Source organism: Erpetoichthys calabaricus, chromosome 12 (genome assembly GCF_900747795.2).
Source record: "Erpetoichthys calabaricus chromosome 12, fErpCal1.3, whole genome shotgun sequence".
Lineage (NCBI taxonomy): Eukaryota > Metazoa > Chordata > Cladistia > Polypteriformes > Polypteridae > Erpetoichthys > Erpetoichthys calabaricus.
In genome coordinates this window covers 123,377,750-123,405,582 of record NC_041405.2, presented here as the reverse complement: position 1 = coordinate 123,405,582, position 27,833 = coordinate 123,377,750, and the positions used below count along the sequence as shown (strand labels likewise).

General features: G+C 40.2%; 1 protein-coding gene across 1 annotated transcript in view; it reads right to left on the bottom strand.

Annotated features, from left to right (window-relative positions):
* wdr44 (WD repeat domain 44) overlaps positions 1-27,833 on the bottom strand; it is a 108,256-nt gene that overhangs the window by 61,617 nt on the left and 18,806 nt on the right. The window contains exons 2-3 of the mRNA XM_028816090.2: positions 27,040-27,073; positions 1,702-1,779 (exon numbers count right to left, since the gene is read on the bottom strand). Coding sequence (XP_028671923.2) covers positions 1,702-1,779; positions 27,040-27,073 — 112 coding nt within the window. The remainder of the gene's footprint in view (positions 1-1,701; positions 1,780-27,039; positions 27,074-27,833) is intronic.

Genomic DNA, 27,833 nt, shown 5'->3' with positions numbered 1-27,833 from the left:
AATTACTTTTTCACACAGGGCCATGTAGGTTTGGATTTTTTTTCTCCCTAAATAATAAAAACCATCATTTAAAAACTGCATTTTGTGTTTACTTGTGTTATATTTGACTAATGGTTAAATGTGTTTGATGATCAGAAACATTTTGTGTGACAAACATGCAAAAGAATAAGAAATCAGGAAGGGGGCAAATAGTTTTTCACACCACTGTATGTCAGCTGTCCCAGCAACCACTTCCAAACCCTTGCAACAGTGTACAAACTCTTTGCAATGGCAGGATGGTCTTCTGCTGTGCCTGTAACAGACAGTGTGGCACAGATGTTGAATGCTGATCTGTCATATAGCGTAGCAAAGATGTCTGATGCTCATGCTGCACATCAGCATGTGGTGATCTAACCATTATATAGGGGTACACAAATCTCCTTGTGTGGTGCTGCAGATGTAGCAGTCTCTTGATTACCTTCCTTCCAAAACTGACATTGCAACCAGAGTTCCACTTCCTTAATCTCCGGTTCAACAACTCAGAAAAATCTAGCAAGTATGTGTTTGGGTCTCCACATCACTCTGTGCTTTCTTAGCCACATCATATGTCTTTTCCTCATCCCAAGCCTGGCACAAATATACTGCTGCATGGTGCTTGCCAGCGCTGAGTCAATGGGATTTCTGGCATTTTATTACATAATTAGGTGGCTTAGAAGGACCACTCACTTTAGGCACACTAAAATGTTGATTGTGCAGCTGTGACATGCTTGCTCTTTTTATAGCTGCTGGCACGAAAGCTGTTCATTTGAATATGGAGTTTCAGTTCATACGGGTGATGACTAAGCACTAACGTTTATAGGGTCATTATGTCAATATATTTAGTACCAATAAGCAATCAATATTAGCTTATCTTAATGTATTTTCAATTAGCATCAGCTTATATTATCACAATTAGGAATATTAAGTGTCTTGCACATTTATCCAATGGATACAGTTCAGAGTGACTCAGAGATTATCCCATCATCACAAAGATAAAGCCAGGCGACGACTTTTATACAGATGGCCAATCTACTCACATGTATGAGGGAAGAAAACCAAAACAGCCAGGGAAAAACTCAAGCAAATGGAAGAAAGTGAAATCTTCACATAGACAGTGCAAAAGCCAAGATTTGAACCCAGGACTCTGGAGCTGTGGGGCAGCAGTACTAACCATTGCACTAGTACATCTTAAGAACTGAATACACTAAACTGAATATACACAAGTGCGTGTATTGAAGAATAGTGTTTTAGGTTATATTACCGTTTTATTGAATTTTAATTTGGAGTAGTAAATATTTATTTTTTAAAAATAAACTAAACAGAATATCATTTGCTGCGGTGGGTTGGCACCCTGCCCAGGATTGGTTCCTGCCTTGTGCCCTGTGTTGGCTGGGATTGGCTCCAGCAGACCCCCGTGACCCTGTGTTCGGATTCAGCGGGTTGGAAAATGGATGGATGGATGGATGAATATCATTTGCTTCAATAAAGAATATGTGTTTAGAAAATCTACACAAAATACAAAAAAAAAAATAAAAGAATTTGACATGTTACTGTAAAGTGAGAAAACTAGACTGGAAATTGCGGGAAGAAAACAGTACTTGGTGGCATAGAGACCACACAATAAAAGAACACCTAATAGCTGAATAGCTCAGAAAGACTGGCATGAAGTCTAGTGAGTCATACCTCAATTGGATCATCTTGTTTCAGTTCCTGATTTTTCAAATGTAAGTTTGCATTCTGTGTAATACTCTCTGCAGACTCCTGTTAAAACAAAAGTACACAGTTTCATCTGTTTATACTGATTTATGACTAATTAAATTGATTGAGTTACAGTTAACACTTAAGAAGAAATGCAATTTTTTTGTAAAATAAAAAACATATTCCATTTCAATCTGTATTGGCAACATATTAACAACAGTTTGGACTTTAGACTCAAGTTACTTGGTAAGACTTGCCAAAATATCACCTGCATACAGTATACAGGAATTTTCAGAATTTTACTTTCATGCATTAGAAAAAAAGTTACGTATTTGCATAATTTTATTTACTTGGTCAAAGTGCAATCAATACTTCACAGCCTGTTTTTTTCCCTTGTCACAGGGCAATCAATAATAAAAGCTTTGAAAACAGTAAATAAAAATGGCTTAAAAAGATTCACAGTGATGTTCTTGCAAAATAAAGAGCTACAAACGTAATATTTTAACATAAGCTTTAAATTGCATTTGCATGTAATGCGAAAACAACCTACTGATTTCATGTTTGTCAGTCGGCATTAGGGTTGAGTAGTACTGGAAAAGTATAATAATTCAATATTTCTGTGACATTATAGTTTATCACCAAAGTGCCACAAAGATGTTACCTGTTACATTGCAGCCAACAATATAAACTTAAGACTTTAAAGTAGATGTTACTTTTCCATCAAGTACTTCTTTCAAAAATCTTGCGACAAGACGTGATCTTTCGAACAGAGATCTTTTGAAGAGAGACGGAGACACTTTCACGTCCCGCGAAATGGACAAGTCATGTCATACTTACAACCTTTGGAAGCATGTCCCGTGATACACATGCAGAGCAGGTTAGAGATAATGGAAGTAAGAAAATTCGAAAAGTCTCAAAAAAAAAAAAAAAGAGAGTAAAAATTGCATTAGCGCAAACAAAACGGAAAATATTACTCGATGAAATAATGGAACAGTGAAACAAGATCGCATAGTGTTTGATGATGTCTAGGAGACAAGAAGATGCGCTGGCGGAGGGGTGGGGTTTAAAGATAGCTGAGCGAAGTGCAGATCATGCAGCATGGCAGAGGCAGCAAGCCAGCAGTTGATTGAGCACACAAGGTGCTGTTCAGGCTTTTAAATGATTGCAGAAGTGCACGAAATGCAGATCACGTGGCACGGCAGGAGCAGCAAGCCATGCAACTGATCGAGCAAAGAAGAGGTAAAAAAAAAAAAAAACCCTATCATTTGTTTCCCATTGTATCACAGTTTAAGAGGGGTTTCGGAGGAGTGACTGCATCTCCTTGGAGTGTGTTCAGCCCCCCCAACCTCACAACAGCACGTCGCGCTGGTTTGGGGTGTGTGGGCTAAGGATAGGCGAGTGAAGTGCAGACCGTGCAGCACGGCAGAGGCAGCAAGCCAGCAGCTGATTGAGCAAATAGGAGGTTTAAACAACACTGTATTTTTTTCCCATTATATCAACGTTTAAGAGGGGTTTTGGGGGGGCGGCTGTGTCTCTTTGGGGTGTGTTCAGCCCCCCTCTTCACAACGGAATGTAGCACTGGCGGGGGAGGGGGGAATGGGGGTGTGTGGTTTTGATGCCCCCTAGTAATTAAAAAATATTAACTGCACTTAAACATCTACATCTAACAATCAAAAAAGTATAAAAGTATAAAAATGCAATTTTAGTATTACTTGGGTTTGAGTCTGGCATATGTGAAAGCTATTTTAGCCACCATAAACATAACTACATAATACTATAACACACTGCTAAACATGCATTTTATGCAGTCTAATACATGTAAACCAGCGTTTCTCAACCTTTAAGTATTTGCGACCCGAGTTTTCATAACAGTTTTAATCGCACCCCCCCCCAACATTTTTTTTAAACCCTAATAAAATTTATTCCTATATTTTTTGCTGCAGATACACCGCTACAAGTTTAAAATTTCCCTGCGTATAGTGAAATTACGCCACATATGGCAACATTCGTGCCCCCTTTTTTTGTTACAGTTTGAGAACCGCTGATGTAAACACATTCTGTTATCACTGATATTTTTTGGACATGACTTATTGTTACAAACATTTAATAAACAAAAATATGCTCTGCCTCTTTGATGAATAAACAAAATTAAAAACGTTCATCCTTTCAAAACATTTAATTAAACCTTCACAAGGCACCTGCAGCCTATAGAAATCACAGGGTGCAAGGCATGGAAGCAGCCCTGAACAAAGTGCCAGTACATTGCAAGGCCACTCATACACTCTCATTGTAAAATTCGTACCAAGGTCAGTATAGATGTATTAGTTAATCTAAGCTTCATGTCTTTGGGAGTGTAACAGAAACGAGAATACCCACAGGAAACCCAGAATGGGCACTCTTCAAACACAAGGTCTGAGCATTGCATGCAAGCCCAGGATGATAGATCTGTTTTATCAGTTGTTCACTACAACCCAGAATGAGGTGGAACCAGAGTAACTTCACATTCTGTATCCTGCTCTTAGTCTATAAAAAGTAACACCTCTATACTGAAATCAAACATTTGATTTCAATTTGGTTAATGGAAACAAAGTATGGTATTAAGATACCACAGACACTTTCTTAAAAAAAACTGTGCAGGTTTCCTGGGTTGGGGGTGGAGGAAGAAAATGAGACCAACAGCCTACTTACCTAATTGTTTCTCCACAAATGCTCATATATAAACAGACTTTATATGTAAGAGACGTGACTTGTTCACTGACAATGTTGTAAGAACATTTTGTACAAATCCTTGTAAAGAGTATGTCATTGAAAATCATGCAAATTAGAAAACTACACATTCATGAGACAAACACACAATACTATTTTATACACCTTTTCCTTGTGTCATTATAGAATTACAGTTTTCCTAAATCACAAATTTGAAAAATAAAATTTGGAATTTCATGGGCTATGTTTAGCTCCCCCTTTGTTTTTAAAAATTTCGCCACATCAAAGTGCTACTGGTGTTGGGTTCCAAACCTAGGTGTTGCATTATTTACTTTACCAGTCCCTTTCAATTCATTCAGAGACTTTAATTTAAATTTCACCACATTTAATAATTGCCTGTGTTTTACAACAAAGAGATCTTTGCGATAAAAATACATGTAACTCATAACAATCTGTCATGGTATAAAAAATTACTTGCTGTTAGTGTATTTGAAAAAATAGGCTAATTTATACAATTTTAAAAAGTGTCTTGAAAAATTAATGCCCCTTTTTTATTTAACCATTTAAGCTATAAACATAAATTGTGATGACTTCAGATGACATTAATACGTGGGGCCTTTTATCAGTCATTTACAATGAAATTTCTTTCTTTGCACTCTATTCTATGAATTTTTCTTTATCTTACAGGGAACACGTGCTGCATATGCTGACAATAAAATGAGCAGTCATTAGAAAAAAACAACATATAAGAAACAATGTAAAACATGTGGTAACATGTTCCATGTTGATTAGCACAAGTAAGAAAGAATAATTACCCTATAAATCTATAAAAATATATAGAATCTTTTGCCTATCCATCTTTTATCTATTATATCCTAAACCAATCTTTGATTAGCCTGAATTATGTACAAAACTTTATAAGGACAGCAAATAAGATAGATGAATTGGTTGCTCTCATAGCGGGCACTTAGTGTTTTATGGAGAGATGGCTTAAACCCTTTATACCTGACATTGTTTTAATGCTAGACGGATTTCACCTTATTCAAGTGTGCAGAGACTCAGTACGGTGTGGAAAAAAGAAAAAAAGGAGGCTTGTCATCTATGTGAATGCGCAGTGATGTAAAAAGGAGCATATTACAGTTAAAACAACAGTTTGTAATTCAGAATTAGACCACATTATTTGTTCAGAGACATTGATTTATATAATCCTTAAGAATGTTTATATTCCTCCCTCTGCAACCTAGACCTTCTCTATTCAAATGTTAAGGATGTCTAAGTGTAAACTTCTGGCACTTTTGGGCAGATCTGACCACAACCTGATTCATGTTATTCCAGGTCAAAAGCCTGGTATTAAATGACAACCTGTTACCACCAGGATAGTGAGGAAGTGGAGCCTGGAGGCTGAAATGACTCTGAATGACTGCTTCCAAATGACAGACTGCGAAATGGTTTTTTAGACACATGGGGTTAATAGTGAGAGATTCAGTCACTCCATCATAGCATATATTCACTTCTGTGTTGACACTTTTGTAACATCAAAGAAACATTCAAATCCAGTTAAAAAGAGGTTCCAAAACACACCCAGCAAGAGTGAAGAAAAAGCTGAGTAAAGGAAAGGAAGCTTACAAAGCTAAAATAGAAAGTAAACTCACTCAAAATAACATTAAGGATGTCTGGAAAGGAACAGGTATAGTTACTGGACTACAGCAATCCAGGGCTCAGATGCTTGAAGCGAATGTGCACAAAGCTAGCACCCCAAACCAATTTTTTTAAACAGAGTTTCCCTCCACAGCCACCTTCTTCCTTCATTGCCCAATCCCACATCTTACCTAGTATATCAACAATTCCTACCACTTCAACTGGAATGGCTAGTTATGAGTCCACCTCTGATCATCAGTATGGCTTATCCGAAATTGGAGTTCAAGTGAGAAGACCACTGAGGAAGCTACACACAGGAAAAGCCACAGGATTACAGAGTCAGATCTCAAGTTCTTAAGGCCTGAACTGGCCAACTTTGTGGTATCCTCTCTTTCACCTGTTTAATTTGTCCCTAAGGCTCCAGAAAGTGCAGTGTATGTCACTCACTTTGCAAAAAAAACAAAACAATTAAAAAGTCTATATATGTACTGTGTCATGTAGCCTAGTCCTGCGGGGATAGATGTGATTCTCTAGTGAGAATACATATCTGGGGACAACATATTAAAGTCTGTAATGAACAGTGGTGAAATTCTGTGTTGCAATGGCTATACCCACAGGGCTTCTTCCTTAACTCTTTTAGGGCTAATTTTTTTTTTGTTTCTTTTCTCCCAGGGCTGAATATTTTTCCAAAAACTAACATTTTTAAAAAAAGAAGTTGCTGGATATCATGGCAGGCATGTACAATGGTACTGTGAGTGCTGTGCAGAGTAGATGCAGAACCTCTGAGTTTTTCCCAGTTGATTCTGGGGTTCGTCTTGGGTGTGTTTTGCTTCTACTCTGCTCATTGCATGCATTGACTAGGTGTTGGGCCGGGTTGTGGTCCAGAGGCTGTGGATCATCTGTGGGTGAAGACAGATTCACTGGTCTTGACTTTGCTGCCACTGCTGTAATCTTCGTGGAGTCAATGGAGGCTCTAATCAGAGTTTGCGAGAGACTGCGCGAGGAGTTTGAATGTCTGGGCATGCGAGTGTCCTGGATAAAAGCTAAAATGTATGCCTTTAATGAGCTCTTGGGAACAGCAATCAACAGTGTGTCTGAATGTTTACCTCATTGAGAGGTTTACTTACTTCAGGAGCGACATTCATGTCTCTAGAGGTTCACCCTATGAAGTCAGTAGACAGACTGGGAGAGCATGGGGGGTCATGAGGTTGCTGGAAAGGGGTTTGCGGCACTCTCGATATCTTTGCAAAAGTATGAAGGACCAAGTCTTTAGAATCCTGGTGCTTCCTGTTTTGTTATATGGTTGCTAGACATGGACGCTATCCTTTGTTCTGAGACGAACACTCCTTCTGCACTGTGTCTCACTGGAGAATCCTTGGGTACCATTGGTTTGGCCTTTATGTCGAACGAAAAACTGGTCTTGGGAGTCCTGAATGGGGCACATTACCTGTATTGTGAGGAAGCGTCAGTTATGGCACTATAGCCATGTGGTGCGATTCCTTGATGGTGATCTGGCTCGCAGGATCCTCATTGTTGAGGACCCAAATGGCTGGACCAGGCCAAGAGGACGCCCACCTAACACCTGGCTGCAGCCGATAGATGGTCATTTCTGGAGTGTGTTCCTGCCAGGGGGGGTTGCCTACTGGGACCCTGAGGTGTTTTGTCCAGTTGCGGGTGCAGCAAGGTGCTGCACCTCTGCATGCTCTCCCACCATAACCTGACCTACCAATTTCTAAAGTAACTTTGAACAGTTCCTCATAATATGAAGTCATCATACATTAACAGCAGTAAAATATATAATACACAAAAAAAACAGAGTACACTCAAGTGTAATCCAGCAGCTTAGACCACATCATTCTCTCTGCACCTGCCTCCAGAGAGCTCAGGGAAGTCCCCAGGGGCAGCCTTACCGATTATTCACAGTTCATATTGCTATATTCTATATTTTACAAAAAGTCTAAAAATGGATAAATCTGACATTTGCTTTAATTCAGGTATCCTCTGAGATATGAGGGTTTGAGTTATGAATATATACATTTACAAAAGGTTTCATTTAATTCATATTTTCTAGTTGTCAGGTAACTTCTTCAGAGTTACAAGAAACAGTTTAGCATTTTCATGCAACGCAGTAAATAGTACAGTATACTATTCACTGCTTTGGCACAGACGGCACAGAGTGCTACTCTTATTTGGACAACTGCAATAACTTCTACCCTCTTTCATCCTTTGGCTGTAATGGAAGAGAAACAGGCAGAAGTTGTAGGTAACAGAGAAATGCGATTAGAGGAATTTGGCCTTTCTTTCTTCTCCTTTTTTTTCCCTTTCATCATTTTCTCACTAACTAATGTAATCGGCAAAAAAAACACAATAAGAAGGCCTCTACCTCCTCATCTCTTCGTTATCACTCGGTAATTGATGAATTGGTACATTTATTGTTACTTTTTTTAAGATTAAAAGATAAATACTGTGCAAATAACAATGAGTATCATGATGTAACAACATCATCAGTAGTAGTTGCAGCAAGTGAAGCACAAAAGGCAGAGAAGCACAGCGTTTGAACTGGGGAAACCATTATGTACAGCAGTGCTATTCAATTACAAATTCACATCTGACACATGTAAATGAAAAAGTGCATAAAAAAAAAGAAAAAAAAAAGCTGTAACTAAACAGTAAATGCCAAAAGTGACTCTACTCTGCTGGGTCCTTGAGCAAGGCCCTTAACCTGCAATTGATTCATCGTGGGTACAATGTTAATATGCACCCAGCCCAGCAAGCAGGTCCTCCAACTTACAAGGAAAACATGGGTGCTGGTGGAAGGATTGGAGTTCCAGCCACTGTAAAAGAACCTCACAGTGTTCCAGCATGGTGCTGAGGTGTCACCCACTGCACTCGGGTCCCAATCCAGGTGGTTTGGCATGTGGTGGGTGCAACAAACGCTATCAGCGCATGCTCCCATTCTTTTTCTTTCTCTATATATAGCGCGAATTCCATGGGAGTACCAGGGACATGAACCCTTGATCTCCTTATTGTGAGGCAGCGCCTCTACCATTACGCTACCTGTATAGATGTACGGTACTAAAAATATTGAGCTTCATAGTTGAAAATTACAAACAGAATCGAAGAATATTAACTTTAGGTTAATAATGAGCTCTACATCATACAAAAAAGTTGTTATGTAGTCCTGCAAAACAATTGGTGCTTAATTTGATTGTTTTTTAAAGAAAATTCCAAACTTTTTACATCATCATTTGTTTTCATCAAATGCAGTCTTTCTAATTCATTCTTTGCTTAGAGTGTCAATGGCTCATCATTGTCTTCGTAACAGCCATTAATCTGCAGGATCAAAGCGTGACAGTGGAGTACCAACCAATCATATGAAAAGAACTGCGGAGACAGCTTGTCAGTAGCCAGGTTCTCATTGGAGTAACAATTGGATTCATTTGTAAAAACCCACATTTGCACTCACTTGATGAAACTGTAATACAACTAAGACTCAGAACAAAATTGATTATAAAATCATTTAATATGTAGTTGAGGCAACGACCAACTGTCGCTGTCAAAGTGCTACTACAAGGTATCATAGACTACTACCACTACATGGTTTGAATTTTGCTAGGCTACGTGGAGTTTTACATTCATGGCCTGTACTACTATAGGAATTTATGTAGAAATTTCTGAATACTCACAAAAAGCGTTTTTTCTTAGTTTTTCTCTGTGCTTCTGGCGGGACCACGGGCTGGGCTACTTGGAGTTTGCTTCTGGGCCACATGTGGCCCGTAGGCTGGCATCTGAATAGGCCATATATACAGTAAATCAACTATTTGCTTTCATTACCCTCTAGTGGAGGGCTCATATGGACAAGGCTCTCTTTACTTTTTGGACTGTATCGATAACTATTATTTACTGAATTGACCGTTTCATTTATTGATATTTGTTGCTATTTGTTGATATTTTAGCAACAATTTCAATTTTGTCAGTTTTGGGACTCAGGAAAACACTCTTTTTTTCCCCCAATTGAAAGTAGCACTGATTAAATTTTCAAGTTACAAGAATGCCTTATGAGGAGTTTGTAAGAAAAGCAGTATGTCCATAAAGGGGGTGAGACCATATTTAAAGGTTGTTTTTTGTTTTGCCCATGACATCATTATTGAAATAAGGCAAAATATTAGTTCTGCACCCACACTGCTACAAGAGACTTGGCTCAAATTCTAGCTCAGCCACTGTCTGTTTGAATTTAGAACATTTTTCTAGGGTTTCTCTTTAAACCCTATTGATTTTCCCTATAACAGGTAGATGAATAACAGCTAGATGAGTAACTTTACGGTGAAAGAAACTTACAAAAGAAACCCTCCCTACTAGTGATCTTTGATTAGGTTTTATTTTTTTTATAGTTCCTTTGCCTGAGATCAACAACTAGGTTCAGTAACAGTTAAAATATTATTTATTTATATACAGTGGTTAGAGAAAAGAATCACCCCTTCGAAATATTCCCTTTTTTTTTGCTTTACAGCCTTAAATGAAAACACACACAAAAAATATATCTTCCCACCTTTATTTACTCAATGCAACCTATAACATCCAAGTGAAAGATATCACAGCTACAGTTCAGAAAAATTATAAAAAAAAAAAATCAAAAACAGCCTCGAGTCTGTTGGGATACTACTCTGTCTGCTTTGCACATCTAGATTGAGCAATATTTGCCCACTCTGCTTTAAAGAACTGTTCAAGTTCGGTCAAATTGAATGGTGAGTGTGGGTGCACTGCTATCTTCAAATCTTTCAACAAATTTTCAAGGGGATTTAGGTCTGGGCTCTGACTGGGCCACACAAGGACATTCACTTTTTTCTCCTTCAGCCACTGTGTGGTCAATTTTGCTGTGTGCTTCGGGTCGTTGTTGTGTTGAAAGGTGAACATTCTGCCCATCTTCAACTTCCTGGCAGGTTTTCCTCAAGAATGAGACGGTATTTTGCCCCATCCAATTTTCCTTTGACCCTAACGAGAGCCCCAGGCCCTGCGGAACAGAAACACCCCCACAACAGGATGTTGCCACCTCCATGCTTTTCTGTAGGTATAGTGTGTTGTGGATGGTGAGCTGCACTGGATTTCCGCCAGGTATACCATTTGGTATTGAGGCCAAATAGTTCGATTTTGGTCTCATCTGACCATAAGACCTTTTTCCACTTGGGATCAGAATCTTCAAGGTGAATTCTGGCAAAACTGAAACGAGCCTTAATGTGGCCTTTCTTGAGAAGTGGCTTTTTCCTTGCGACTAGGGAATCCGCTGCCAGATGGGTTTATCCATTCCCGGGAATTCGGGAATCCCACATGTCATTCCCAGGAATCCCAGGCTCCCGGGAATGACACAGTGCACGGGCATCTCACATGTGAACGGTTTTAGAGCGAGCGACACTTATTTTTAATAAAACTACTACAATATGTTGACACCAATAAAAGACTAACCTTAACTACAAGCAGTTCATGCTGTCATATAAGTACATGTATCTAATTAGTTGCGGTTATAAGAGCGTAGAAAGCACAACGTGTCGAGCGTGCGGTCGTCCAGGCGAGAGCACACCTTCGTGCAGAGTACGCCAGCCGCTGAGAAAGCACGCTCTGCCTCTACTGAAGTAGGCGGCACAATCATCAGATACTGATACACTTGTTCTAAACAACACCTGTGCTTGCCGTTGTGCTGAAACACTGCCATTTCAGCTTTTACTGATGCATCCAGTTTCTTGTCATCATTCTATGATGGCAAGTTTCTTGGCACAGATAATGCGGATGCAACAGACTGACGCATTGCAATTTCAAGTTGCTATTCAAAGCTGTTGTCTGATGAAGTGCAAGCTGCAGCAATGGCGCCACCTTAATTATTTTCAACTATAACTCTGTTATTTCTTGATCGATTTTTACACTTTTACACGCTATATATGCGAGCTTGGCCGTTCCCGTTCAGCCAGGAATTCCAGCAGTTTCATTCCCGGGAACGCGTGAATGGGAAACGTCCGGGAATCCCAGGTTCCCGGTAATGGATTCCCTACTTGCGACCCTCCTAAACAAGACACAATTGTGGAGCACTTGTGAAGCTGTTGTCACATGCACACAATGACCACTCTTTGCCATAAAATCCTGTACCTCCTTCATTGGTCTCCTAGTAATAATAATAATTTTTTACATTTATATAGCACTTTTCTCACTACTCAAAGTGCTCAAGCCTCTCTTACTAGTTTCCTCCTTGCTCTTCCATCCAGTTTGGAGGGACGGCCGGATTCAGGGAGGGTCCTAGTAGTACCAAACACTTACCACTTCTTTATTATGGACTTTACTGTGCTCCTTGGAATTGATAAAGCCTTTTAGATTTTTTTGTATCCATTTCCTGCCTTATGTCTGTCCACAACTCTATCCCTGAGATCTTTTGAAAGTGGCTTGCCACCCATAGTCAGTTGTTTGCTGTCAGTTGCACTACCAAGCAAGGGCATGAATGCTCCAGGAACAGCTGTTTTTATGCTTCACTCATCATACTGAATACAATTGATCACAGGTGGAAGCCAGTAACCATGGTCTGCAATGGAAATGGTGGTTACTTATACCTGATTGACTTTAGGAGGGAGGGGATCCTTTATTAATCTCAGTATTTCTTGTTTTTTATTTTTTTAAATTCTTCTTAACTGCATCTGAGATATGTTTCACTTGGATGTTATAGATTTCATCTGGAAAAATATTGGTCTGTGTGTTTTCATTTAATGCTTTAAAGCAAAAAAATGGGAATATAATTTGGGGGAATTCTTTTCTATACCCACTGTATCTATATGACTGATTTCCTTAGATACGTATTAGAAATAATCTTAGTGGCTTTTACATCTGTTGTGACATAAATCCTAGAAAGGAAGTTATAAGTTGAGAGGTCAAAAGAGGTAAAGCAAGGAGCCATTGAGGATAAACAATGTAATCACTTAATTCCTGAGCTCTGTACAAATCCCAGCAACTCAAGTGTTTTTAATTCTTAAACTATTTATTTACTTTTCATTCAAAAGATTCTAGAACTTTTTTCAATCTAGTATACAGCTGCCATATCACTCTAGAACAAACCAATCAATATGTTTCCATAAATACATCATATTTAATTAAATTGTAGTTAGTGTGACTTCTACTGTTCCTGCAAATAATTAATATGGAATACGTGTGTTTCCAAAAATATAAGCATCTACTTGTACTCTGAAACAGTAAATTGTATTAATAATTCTCTGAAAAACAAAGCATCACAAAAAAGAAAACCTTTAGTCTCTTAGTATAAAACATTTAATTTCTGTATTTTGTGTTTGGAATGCTAACATAATACTCGTTCACAGTGTTTCATACACTCTTGTTTTCCCTTTGAACTTTAAATTACACATTAACCTCTTTACTCATCCTGCAATGTAATGGATTTGTAAATCTTATAGCACACACTCACATATATTTTTCAAAGCATTTTATTTCCTTGGGTACCACATTCACTTTGGAAACACATTATTTTGTTAAATAGTTAAATGAGGTCAGCACTTCTGCTTGCTTCAGCAGTTCCTGTGTCATTTGCTAGCTGGTGCTTTACATCCTATGCTTTAATGCAATAAACTGCACTGTGTGCAAAAAAGCAACACAAACTCAAATGGCCTTATTTAAAAAAGACAAATTAGAACATTTCCAAGTGTAAATTTGATCTTGTAAAGAAGTGATATCTCCACAACTAATAAGAGCACCAGTACTCTACTAAACTACATCTGATTGTTGAATACGTGAAATAAACAATCCCTGAAAGCACCACATACAGGGCAAGTTAATTTAACTTTTACAAATACCACATACATCTGAGCTTCATTTCAATATATGTCAGAATTCTTATATTTTATGAGATCTATAATACATTAAAAAGCCTGACATTAATTTCAAAATATCCTAGAAATATCTGCAGATAACCCAAAATAATTTCCTGTACATTTCAAGATACAGTAATCCCTCGCTATATCGCGCTTCGACTTTCGCGGCTTCACTCTATCGCGGATTTTATATGTAAGCATATTTAAATATATATCGTGGATTTTTTGCTGGTTCGCGGATTTCTGCGGACAATGGGTCTTTTAATTTCTGGTACATGCTTCCTCAGTTGGTTTGCCCAGTTGATTTCATACAAGGGACGCTATTGGCAGATGGCTGAGAAGCTACCCAACTTACTTTTCTCTCTCTCTCTCTTGTTCTGACATTCTCTGCTCCTGACGGAGGGGGTGTGAGCAGGGGGGCTGTTCGCACACCTAGACGATACGGACGCTCGTCTAAAAATGCTGAAAGATTACCTTCACGTTGCTCTCTTCTGTGCAGCTGCTTCATGAAGCGACATGCTGCACGGTGCTTCGCATACTTAAAAGCTCAAAGGGCACGTATTGATTTTTGATTGTTTGTTTTTATCTGTCTCTCTCTCTCTCTCTCTCTGACATTCTCTGCTCCTGACGGAGGGGGTATGAGCTGCTGTCTTCCTTGCAACTGCTTTATAATGCAGTGCTTCGCATACTTAAAAGCCAAACAGCCCTATTGATTTGTTTGCTTTTCTCTTTCTCTCTGACATTCTCTGCTCCTGACGCGCTATCCTTTGAAGAGGAAGATATGTTTGCATTCTTTTAATTGTGAGACGGAACTGTCATCTCTGTCTTGTCATGCAGCACAGTTTAAACTTTTGAAAAAGAGACAAATGTTTGTTTGCAGTGTTTGAATAAAGTTCCTGTCTCTCTACAACTTCCTGTGTTTCTGTGCAAATCTGTGACCCAAGCATGACAATATAAAAATAACCATATAAACATATGGTTTCTACTTCGCGGATTTTCACCTTTTGCGGGGGGTTCTGGAACGCAACCCCAGCGATCGAGGAGGGATTACTGTATTTCAAACTGATGTCCTGTGCACTTTAAGATATATGAAATTGAATTTGACAAAACCAAACACCACTCACTGCAAAACATCCTATTTTTCCCAACAGGTCTTCCTGTCTAATTTAAGACAACTCAAAATGCGTGCATAAATCACCTTGAAAATATCCCTTCCCATATTTTTAAAAATCTTTATATTAATCAAGTGTCAAATAAAGTATTTGAAAAAATGCTCTTGTGGAGTACTGAAATGCTATGATTTCCCATTTACACAAGAAAGAAATAAAATGAAAGTTCAACACTAAATTACAGAAATCTATTTCATATACAGTCTACACTTTATTGTAAAAGGCAGGTATCCATTATGGTTGGGAATTATCAGGGCAACGTGATAAAATATTATGATGATTGTAGCTGCAGGAGTGTAAGGCAGGATTAAGCACAGATAAAACACGTGCCAAAAGAAATCTCTCAGTCCAAAAGTTTGTTTTAAAAGATTTAGTGAAAATTCAAAGCAAATAGTCCACATAAAAATAAAGAAAAAAGGTTGTTACTCACATAGAATAAAAGGCAAAAAAATAGAAAAAAATGTATCGTCACTAAACGTAGCTTTTTGCCAAACTATAGTTGTTTCTATATTTAAAGATGCTTTACTTCTTCTTCAATATGCTTTAAACATACGGTGCTGCACATTCAATAGAGCACATTGTCTTTCATGTTACTGGGCACGTAAGGCACGGTTTAAAACCATGTGCCCTCCACATCTCACACACGGCAAGGCAGGTGTATAGTCATATATAATATTATTTACTAAATAATGTAGAGTCAGAGAGGCTAGAAATAGTTAGAATATACCAATTAAATTCAACTTATGGGGGCTGTAAGAACCTCCCATAGACTATGCAGTAATAACTAGCAAACGGCTCTTACAATGATGCCTGGGTGATATATGATAAGGCTGATTTTGTTTGATACAATACAATGATGTTGTCTAAGACTGATTTTTATTTGTCTGTTTTACAATATATTCAGTACTGTAATTTTATTCTATGCAACTAATATACAGTACAGGTGAAAATACTATAGATGTAGTAGAATTCCTAGTTCAAAATTTTACTGCACTTAAATGTTATAGGTATCCTTGAACATTGGAAACTGGGATATGGTTCTCTGGTATTGCTGTCTGATAATAAACCTGTTTTGAATGGGTATGCATACACATTTCATGTATAAAAATCACATGATTTTGTTATGGTTTATATTGACCAGTCAATAAGTGCTGTATTTTGGTGTTCTTCCATTTCATGCTATAGAAGGTTACACGGAGACTCAGTTAACACCTAGGAATTATTCTGCAATTCATTTTATTAACGTATGTGACAAATGAGAACACATGATTATAGGGCAATGCATGTCCTTCTTTTCTGTAAAACCAAGTTTTGTACTGTAGTGAATATTATACTGTATGGATCATAAATGGCCATAATCAGAAGTTAACCTGCTAATATGCAGCTAATTTACACATGTGACGTGCAAGTCCCTGTCTTGCACCCCAAAATACAAGGATGAGTCTCAGTACTTTAGCAAAACCAGATTTTATTCAGCTTGAAACAGGAACAGCATGATTATTTATTGCACTGGGATCTACCACTCTCCTATACACAGACACAGCAATCAGGCAGGGACGTGGCCAGGTTAGTGGCCAATAATACTGTTCCCTGGATTTATAATGTTCCTTGCATCACCCTTCAATGGCAGGTGCTCATAGCGAGACCACAATTTTCTTGGATTTGTTTTGCTACAGCATTGGGAGCCTGCGGTTGCCCCAGCAGCCAATTGGCTGTCTTCTACAGATGCAGCGATCGCGCTTCGGGACGCTCTTCGGCGTGTCATCCTGTTGGGTGGAGTCCCAAAAGAGTTTAGAAACCTTAAAACACAGTGTCTTGAAACTATTTATTTTTCCATACTAACAACTTTATAGAATTAGCCAATTGTATTTCATTGTTGTGCAAACCGTTAATCGTGTTTAATTTCTTTATATTGCTTCAGAAACCATATTGGACAAATTAAACTAAAAAAGAAGATGGAGTTGGTTAGCTTTTGTTTTCACTGCAGGGTCTACTGTCATTGTTCATAGAAGGGAGGAAATAACAGCATATTATTGGTATTATTTTAAATTCACATCTATGATACGGGTTTTATCAAATACATCAAAATTGCATATCATTTACAAATTTAATTAATTTGATTGTAATCATTCTGTAACAATATAATGGTGCACGGAATGGCCAAACTATTCCAACTACCATGGCTACTTTAGAGCTGTTAGAAGACATCACAAACAGAAGAATTGGAAGGGAGGGTATAGTTAAAAATTATGATGACTGGCTTCTAAGTTGAATTTGATTTCCAAGAGCTGTCCACTTGGAGCTGTGTGCTGAACTGGCACCGGCTTTACAACGGCACAGTGAAGAATTGTGCTCTACCTGCTCTGTTGCAAGTTCTGTCCACTGTTGAGTTTTTAGCTACAGGAGTTTTTCAATGTGAACTTCCTGACTGATCGGGTATTTCTCAGCCATCACTGAGTCGTTCCAGCTGTATAGGATGGTATTTTCTGCTTGTCATCCAGATCAATATGATTTCCATACACTGTAGTTGAAGTGGGAAACATCAAAGAGCAATTTGCAGCAACCTCAGGTTTTCCAAATGTATTTTTTTATAACATTTTTTTTAATTTATTAAAAGCAAGTAACATTCCATACAAGTAAGTCATACTTGACAAAATGTTTAAATCAACCCCCACCCATGAGAAAAATCCTTTTCCCAATTTAAATGCTTATTCTAAAATGTTATTGATCAGATCCTACTAGGTTTTAAAAACAGTTTTGAGAAGATCCTCTAAGTGAGAATTAGATTTTTTCTAATTTCAAATAGTATATAACATCAGTTGCCCACTGACTTAAAAGAAATGGCTTTGGATTCTTCCAGTTCAGCAAGATAAGCCTACAGTATGTGCCAATAGTGAAGTAAAGACACTTTAAGCCCATCTGGGAGTACAGCAAACACAGCTGTTAATGGATTAGGAGTGACAACAAGGCTTGTCTAAAAGGCATTTAAAGATTTTCGTCCAGAATGAAGTTAACTTGGTGCATGCCCAACACATATGGCCCAATGAGGCTAGAGCTTGATTGCAATGTTCACAGGTTTGATCTTTTCCTGGATCCATTTTGGACAATTTTAAATGAGACAAATTTGCTCAATAAAAGATTTTAAGTAGAATAATTGTATGCTTATGTAAATTTTCTTATGTAAATAGAAAGCATTTTTAATCTATTAATGTGCCACTCTATAGTGCACAGAACGCGTGTCACATTGTGCAAGCATGTAGCATGCTTCATAATGTGGCACACAATTGTGGCTTGCCCATACTTGAATAGATGCGGTATGATGAACCTGACCCACCAAACGATCAGCCAAATCAGACAGCGTTACAACTTCGTTTGAATGTAATTAGAAGAATATAAAAGCAGGTAATCAGATGCAGCATTTATTTTTTAATCAATTCATTTCATTTGTGGTCAAAATCACATAGTACAGCCCTTATATTCCTTAGTTCACTGGCCATATCTCCTGCAGCATCCACCATTGCATTTTGTTATTCAAAATAGCATCTGTCTGCACACAGCCAGATGGTCACCCAGCAGTTTTCAAAGCAGAGGTGTGTATGCAGCCAATGCGCAAAGTCACGCTCGGCACAGCAGCACCATCACCGCCTGACCATTGCATGGGGGTCAGCTTTTGTAATATTGTCTGAACAGAATAAAGAAATGGCAGGCTATGACTCGCCTTTTTACATTGACTTTGATATCTGACCACTTCTTTTTTTTGTTTGGGGTACTTATAATTTACAAGGGATGGACATACAATCAGTATCCACAAACATTTTCTAGATATTTTTAGTGTAAACTGATTGTGCACATATATTTAAGTTAGTATGATTATGTGCTGTAATGTTCAAGTACAGCGTTTATTTATTCTTAACAATATTTTTACAAAAATGTTCATCGGACACTGTGAGTATATAACTGGTGTAGAATACCGGGGGCACTCCAGCCACTCCAACCCCAACACAGACAGGTGGAGACTCAAATGTTGCACAGCAAACATTTTTATTCATGTGGGGAAGCGCATTTCTTTGCTCCCCACAAAAGCACAATACCAACAAGCAAAGCACAGCCCTTTCGCCTTCAGTCCACCTTAGGAGCTTCGTCCTTCTTCCTCCCGATTCTAGCCCCCGAATGGAGTGAGGCAGCTCCTTTTAAGCAGCTCCTGGAAGTGCTCCAGGTGGTTCATCAGTGTTACCTGGAATCACTCCCAGGTGTAATTGACTACAACTCCAAACATGCCCTGAGGGAATCCATGGTGTCACAGGTGGCCAGGAGGGCTTCCCTCTAGCATCAACTGGGAGGTAGTGCCCTGTGGATACTCTATTCCCCGGTCCTTCCACCTAGCTGGCATCCCAGCTGGGTAATGGCCGTGGCCACCCATCACACTGGATAACTGACAAGTTGATTATGTGACACAAGTAACCTGAGATTTGTTCAGATCAGCAGTAGTTCCTCGTGGACCCCCAGTAAAGCCCATTGCATCATAAATTTTGTGATCTCCTTTCTCCATGAGGTCAACATATTTTCTATGCAATTACTACAAACAACACAGTGTATGTAGCAGATTAAAAAATAGATAATTTTTGTGGAGTACTTCTTTAATACTAAAGTTGGAATTTTCCACCAAGTTCACACAAAAGTGCCCAGCACAAAAAAAAGGAAGCTTTGTGCTGCTTAACAACTGAGCCTACAGAGGAGACAGGGTGGACACAAATGTACAGTCAGATTAGCATGCAGTGCTTGTAAAATGTATTCTAACTTGATAGATGTACTTAAGTAACAACATTCTACACTAAGACTACAAAAATAGCTTATGTATATGTCTTGAATCTCATGTGAATCTACAATGAAGTTATACTGTTACCTGTACCTATGACATTGCTTTCTGTTCCCCTGAAGAGGCCACTGATGATCATTATAAACTCTAAAAAATGTGCTGTTCCACATAAATTCCATCAATTGCTTTAGTGTAGCAGTGCAAGGATGCATTAAAAAGAGCTAACTACACTTTTTCTTAAGACCCATAATTCTTTGTCTTAATATCTCTAAGGATACGTATGGTGAAGTGATTTTTTAATATGCTGCTTTCATAGTGGCATTGCAATTAAGTTTAAGTAATATGCATATTTTGGTATTTTGTTGATCTCAAGATTCTACATATATATAATATGAAAGGCCTAGCAGTGAGGAGGGAGTTCAAATTAGGTATCACTGTGCAATCTGTAATTAAAGTTTATCTTTCTTAGCATATATGAAGGCTCCACTGGATACATTTTGTATTGAGTGGCATAGATTAAAAGAACATAGAATATCTATTACAAACAATCAACAAACAATCAAGAATAAATAAATTGAGAACTACATGTATCAAATTATATAATCTCAGTCCAATTATACATTTATATATAATCTGAACAGACTTTTGCATCAGATAAAAACTCAACTGTTCTGAGCAGACTTGTGTATTAAATCACAGATTCTTTATATAAGTAGTCTGTAAATCTCTGGAAAATTGATTTGGATTAAAATAAATCCACAGGATACTAAAAGAACCTAATTTTACTCCTTGGTATTGACATTATATAATATTCCACATCAGATCTGTTGACTTTGGACAAAACATTTCGTGATTGCCTCTTCCTCAGGGGTGTATTTAAATAAACAATGCAAATCAAATTAATAACTGCCAATGTGACGACATCAACAAAAAAAATGGTAAAAAATATAAACAACAAGGATAACAATGCACAACCCAATAAAACTAAAAGCAGATGGCAAACATTAACCAATGATGCATTTCTGTAGTAATGCTCCTGTTAACTGTTAGATGTAGGGCATTAACAATTAGGACAAAAAGAAAAAATATAACATCTCTCTATTATAAAAAAAAATCCTGTTAGAGGGAATGACTAGAAGACGATACGTGATCTTCACGTTAAGATCACGGAAGACAAATAAAAGACCCGCGAGACGAAAGAGAATGGCCACGAAGCGTCTCGCGGGGATATAGAACATGAGATTCTTGCAAGACATGCCCAGCAAAAAAATCAGTAGTGCAAAGGCACGCAGCACACACAGATCCAGGGGTCTCAGTGCATATAAAGCGTATAAAGGACAATACGTTATAAATTAAACATCGATGACTAAAAGATTGCATTAGCGCAAACAAAAGGAAATTAATCATCAGGACCAGGTGTAGTTGAAAAAATAGCAGGACAAAGCGAGGTGAGAAATAAAAGGCAAAGAGCAGAAAAAGTCTTTTCGCCTTCGCATCATTCAATGCACAAAATGTAGATTTACACAATAATGGACCATACGCTATGAGAATCTGTGGTCCTGCAACAGTTAAAGCAACGACAAGTTTAATATCAAGGAAAACATAATTCGGTCAGGTGTATATTAATTATGATCACGGAGAAGCAATCACAACGCAAGCAGCAGAGACACGAAGTGGCAAAAAGGACAGCGGCTGTACAGGCTTTAAAATGATCTGACTCTCCCCCATTCACAACGTGAGCAGCATTATACGTCGTGCAAGAAAGAGATTTAACCACGCCCGGGGCCAGAAATAAAGGACAATTATTGTTTTTACGGCATCACGCGAGACAAGGCAGTGAGCCACAATTTAAAACAAGTCCACTGACATCTAACCTAGCAGTTGTTGGACTGCTTTTGGCAGACACGCATCATGTGCTCCCAGCTCTTAAAACAACGACATGCGACAAGCAGAACTGGGAACTCACCAGCAGCAGAAAGACAGCAGATGATCCGATGGCATATCATTAGCGTGCGTTCAGCCACCCCCCCGCCCCCCCCTTCACAATGCGAGCAGCGTTATACGTCTTGCGAGAAAGAGATGTAACCACGCACGGGGCCGGAAATAAGTATTGTTTTTACAAAAGTTTTTAAAGTAAAAGTGAAAATAATGCATATGTAACAATTCCCATGAAAATAATCTCTTTAAATTGTATATCCAGTAAACCAAATACGGGGGTGGGCGAGCGAAGCGAGCAGGGGGTGGAACCACCTAGTTAACAAAAAAAATTAAGATGCTTCAGGAATGCTGTTGTCTAACACAGAAACTAGTTCCTTATTACTTAGGAATTTCAAAGGTGTACAGTGGCATTTATCACTGCAAATTGTCTAAACTGAAAGAAAATGAATGCCTGAATAACAATTATTTGGCAAACACTTTAACACATAAAATTGTAAATACAACAAACAGCTTACTTTCCTATTTTATCCTCAATTTTCAGACATCAATGCTTTTCCAGTTTTGTGGAGTAACAGGTTAAATATAATGACAAAATAAAAATGGAAAAAAACACTACTTGATGTTGTACCTGGTATAATACAGGCACATCACTTTTTCCACATTTTGTTATGTTACAGCCTTATTCCAAAATGGATTAAATTAATTTTTTTCCTCAGAATTCTACACACAACACCCCATAATGACAATGTGCAAAAAGTTTACTTGAGGTTTCTGCAAATTTATTAAAAATAAAAAAACTGAGAAATCACATGTACTTAAGTATTCACAGCCTTTGCTTAATACTTTGTTGATGCACTTTTGGCAGCAATTACAGCCTCAAGTCTTTTTGAATATGATGCCACAAGCTTGGCACACCTATCCTTGGCCAGTTTCGCCCATTCCTCTTTGTAGCACCTCTCAAGTTCCATTAGGTTGGATGGGAAGCGTCGGTGCACAGCCATTTTAAGATCTCTCCAGAGATGTTCAATCGGATTCATGTCTGGGCTCTGGCTGGGCCACTCAAGGACATTCATAGAGTTGTTCTGAAGCCACTCCTTTGATATCTTGGCTGTGGGCTGTGATGGACGACCGGCTACAGACTCCGGTCGCCACCCCCAGGCCGCTAGGAGGAGCCCTCCGGACAGCATGATGGTGCCCCGAATGCCAGCAGGGCCTTATGGACTTTGTAGCTTATACACACAGCCCTGCTGGATACCTTGGGGGCCACCGGGAGTCGCTGTAAGGGGGCTAGTGGGCTCTTGTGTACCCTATAACCCGGGAGTGCGTCAGCATCACGTGACCGGAAGGAACGACGTGCTCCCGGGATGAATAAAAGGACTGTGGGAAGCCCAGTACACTGAGCTGAGCTGGGAGGTAGGGTGGCAAAGTGTCTGGGCGAGGAGGATTGGTTAGTGAGAGAGAGAGAATTATTGTGTTTATGAGTGTGGTGTGGAGAGTACTTTGTGCACGATTTAATAGTAAAAAAAATACTATTTATACATTTACCTGGTGTTCAGAGTGGTACCTGAGGGTTCAAGAGGTGGACAAAGCCTCAATCTGCTACACTGGCGTAGTCGGCAGGATACTCTGGCCGTCCGGTGGCAGAGGATCTGCATTTAATATAACTTTTGTGGTAACAGAGAACCCTCCGAAGGTCCCTCTTGAAACCACGGAGGTGAAAATCCCACCTGCGACCAAGAGCGCTGCAGTTGTAAGCTGTCATTTACAGCAGACTATGGGGAAGAAATCTGGGAAGAAGACTGGAGCTAGCCAGAAGACTTCGGTCCCAGATGGGCTGGAGACGCTATGGTCTTACCTGACCGGCAGTGAGGAAGACCGGGCGCAGTACAAAGCAGAGCAAACCCGAGCGGGGCAGCAGCCGGAACGTTGCCGGATGGCAACTCCTGAAGATTATTACAGGGAGTTGGAGCAAGACCGCATACGTTCCGAGGTAAGTGCTGGGGAAGCACGCGAACCGCCGGGAGCTTGTTATTCTCTGTTTGCAGAGGCCTGTCTGCACGAAGAGGACAGAGAGCTCGCCCGCCTCACACCTAAGCAAGATGGCCGCGAAAAGAAGAAGGCGAGCTGTTCTAGGAGTCGGCAGAGGAGAAGCCCATACGCTGACAACGTCCACATGACCTTGCGCGATGGCGACCGGGAGGAGGGTCAGTTTCCAGCCATCGGTGGGGTCAATAATTCCCCGAAGCGTCTGAGCTCCCTGAAAGGGAAGGGGGCGACGAGCGGTGCAGCGCCAACTTTAAACAAAGGTAAAGAGGGGCGGGAAGTGACTGTACAGTCTGCCGACAAAGTTAAAGAGGCAGACCGCAGCCAGCCGCGGGAGGCTACCCGTTCCTCTTCGGACTCCAAGTCCCAGAAGCCTGTGCGAAGCCCAGCAGAGCACGTGCCAGGAGCGGACGTGCTCATTGGCTCCCGGCCGGAGGGTGAAGGAAACAAGGAAGTAACTTTGCCTCCGGCCGAGACAACTAACTTTATAAACTTGCGGGAGCTCGAGAAATATCTCGAGCCCCTATACACTTTCTTTCAGGGGATGGAAGAGGTGAAGAAGCGTGTGGAGGAGCTGGGAGCTACAGCCAAAGCGCCGTTGAAAGGACTGTAAGAGTACCTACGGCGATTAGGCCGTGAAGCCCAGGCCTCGATTGATTCGGCAGTACAGGTGAGTGATTTCTGTACCGTATATAATAAGGGGACACAGTGCGAGCCGACACCGCGTTTAATTAGTAGCGGGTGTCAAAGCACTGTGAACCCGACAAGTGAGCGTGCTACCATGACTGACTGGTCGGGGGAGGAAGCGATCGTTCCGGGGCATGCGTGTGACGTGGCCTGCCGGAGCGAGTCGCTACTCCAGACCCCGACCGGTAAAATAAGGGGGTTACCGTTGGTTACCGGAGGGGCGGGGGAAGTGCCGATCTCCCCGGTACAGCTGAATAGTGCTGTTATCCGGAGCGATACGGTACTAATGATGCCGCCTCCGAAATTACACAGGACAACGGGTGTGCAAACAGCAAAGAGGCTCTCTCTTTTCCATAGAGAGCCTCACGCTGTGCACAAGCCCCAGAGAAAGCAGGAGATCCCCGAAATTAAACGCGGGTCTCCTGACAAGGTAAAAAAATGGGCAGAGAGCAGCAAAGTGGCCGTTAACCCCTCCTTGGCGGAGAAAAGGGTGGAGCTGACCGAATTCCCGAGATGTTTCAGGTCTCGGGAAGAGAGGCCACCAGGAGGACGTCGGCGGTGCTACAACTGCCGGCAACCGGGCCACGTGTGGTGAAGTTGTCCCCGGAGGACAGGGGAGCGGTGGGATAGCAGATACACCATTCCCCCAAGGTTCGCTGGGGGATCTCGACAACAGACCCACGGTCCGGATAACGCGGGAATCGACGCTCCGCCCCAGTTGTCGTCGCTAAAGGGGGGGAAAACTGTGATGGACGACTGGCTACAGACTCCGGTCGCCACCCCCAGGCCGCTAGGAGGAGCCCTCCGGACAGCATGATGGTGCCCCGAATGCCAGCAGGGCCTTATGGACTTTGTAGTTTATACACACAGCCCTACTGGATACCTTGGGGGCCACCGGGAGTCGCTGTAAGGGGGCTAGTGGGCTCTTGTGTGCCCTATAACCCGGGAGTGCGTCAGCATCACGTGACCGGAAGGAACGACGTGCTCCCGGGATGAATAAAAGGACTGTTTACCCTGACCCGGAAGGAAATGGACTTGTGGGTTTTGCCAGGAACCACTTCCGGGTCAGGGGATATAAAAGGACTGTGGGAAGCCCACTACACTGAGCTGAGCTGGGAGGTAGGGTGGCAAAGTGTCTGGGCAAGGAGGATTGGTTAGTGAGAGAGAGAATTATTGTGTTTATGAGTGTGGTGTGGAGAGTGCCTTGTGCACGATTTAATAGTAAAATAAATACTATTTATACTTTTACCTGGTGTTCAGAGTGGTACCTGAGGGTTCAAGAGGTGGACAAAGCCTCTATCTGCTACAGTGCGTAGGGTCGTTGTCCTGCTGAAAGATGAACCGTCACCCCAGTCTGAGGTCAAGAGCGCTCTGGAGCAGGTTTTCATCCAGGATATCTCTGTACATTGCTGCAGTCATCTTTCCCTTTATTCTGACTAGTCTCCCAGTTCCTGCTGCTGAAAAACATCCCCACAGCATGAAGCTGCCACCACCATGCTTCATTGTAGGGATGGTATTGGCCCGGTGATGAGCGGTGCCAGGTTTCCTCCAAATGTGACGCCTGGCATTCACACCAAAGAGTTCAATCTTTGTCTCATCAGACCAGAGAATTTTCTTTCTCATGGTCTGAGAGTCCTTCAGGTGCCTTTTGGCAAACTCCAGGTGGGCTGCCATGTGCCTTTTAATAAGAAGTGGCTTCCATCTGGCCACTCTATCATACAGGCCTGATTGGTGGATTGCTGCAGAGATGGTTGTCCTTCTGGAAGGTTCTCCTCTTTCCACAGAGGACCTCTGGAGCTCTGACAGAGTGACCATCGGGTTCTACGTCACCTCCCTGACTAAGGCCCTTCTCCCCTGATCGCTCAGTTTAGATGGCCGGCCAGCTCTAGGAAGAGTCGTGGTGGTTTCGAACTTCAAAGCAGCAGAAATTTTTCTGTAACCTTCCCCAGATTTGTGCCTCGAGACAATCCTGTCTCAGTGGTCTACAGACAATTCCTTTCACTTCATGCTTGGTTTGTGCTCTGACATGAACTGTGGGACCTTATATAGACAGGTGTGTGCCTTTCCAAATCATGTCCAATCAACTGAATTTACCACATGTGGACTCCAATTAAGCTGCAGAAACATCTCAAGGATGATCAGGGGAAACAGGATGCACCTGAGCTCAATCTTGAGCTTCATGGCAAAGGCTGTGAATACTTATGTACATGTGCTTTCTCAATTTTTTTATTTTTAATAAATTTTGCAAAAATCTCAAGTAAACTTTTTTCATGTTGTCATTATGGGGTGTTGTGTGTAGAATTCTGAGGAAAAAAATGAATTTAATCCATTTTGGAATTAGGCTGTAACATAAGAAAATGTGGAAAAAGTGATGCGCTGTGAATACTTTCCAGATGCACTATAAAATTACCTCCTTTCAATCACTACTGTGGAATGCAGTATCTGGTATTTTAAAAATTAAATTACATACCTTTACAGCTGGCAGGATAAACTTCACTGGGGATCTACAAAGATACAAAAAACAAAGGCATAAAACAGCAAGAAGGACATAAAAACATTAGTAGAATCTACAAAGTTAAATATTTAAGAAATCGATTTTTAGTAAGATGATTCCTGCAATGATATATTAGTTTGATAAACTAAAATTCAGACACCATAAATACACCAAGTTCAAAACTATTAGAATTTTAATTATATGCCACAGACCGTTCTTTCTTCGTCAGTAAGATGCTGTGGTGAAAAGGGAAATGACAGGCAGTGAGTGCACAGCTACTTTAAAAACACATTAGTAGCCTGAAGGGAAGAAGAAATGCAAAATATTCCAAAGGACATGACCTGCACCCTACATTTGATCATATGAACCAGAATGATGAATGAACCTTCAACAATGTCTTAATAAAGATGAGATTGTGAAATGCCAGTGCAAATGCAGTTAATTTTAAACCCCAATTAAACAAACTGTGCACTAGTAAAATGACAATTACTTTTTTAAACATGTGTTTCTGGTTTGGATTGATTGTGGATAACAGCTACACATGCACCACCTCTACCTAGAAATCACATTTATGTTATTTTAAGCCACTCTAATGATGTTCTGATATGGTGTCCCATTTATCTTTTTCTCTTTAAGAACTGTCTGTTGAGTGATGCCATAAAAGGATTCTACCCTCAGCATGCGTAAAGTGAGTCTATACCAATACTCTAGCTGACTTGTGTAACTCAATTACAGTCACAAAAAGTCTTGTAGCAGTGTCTTCACCAAAG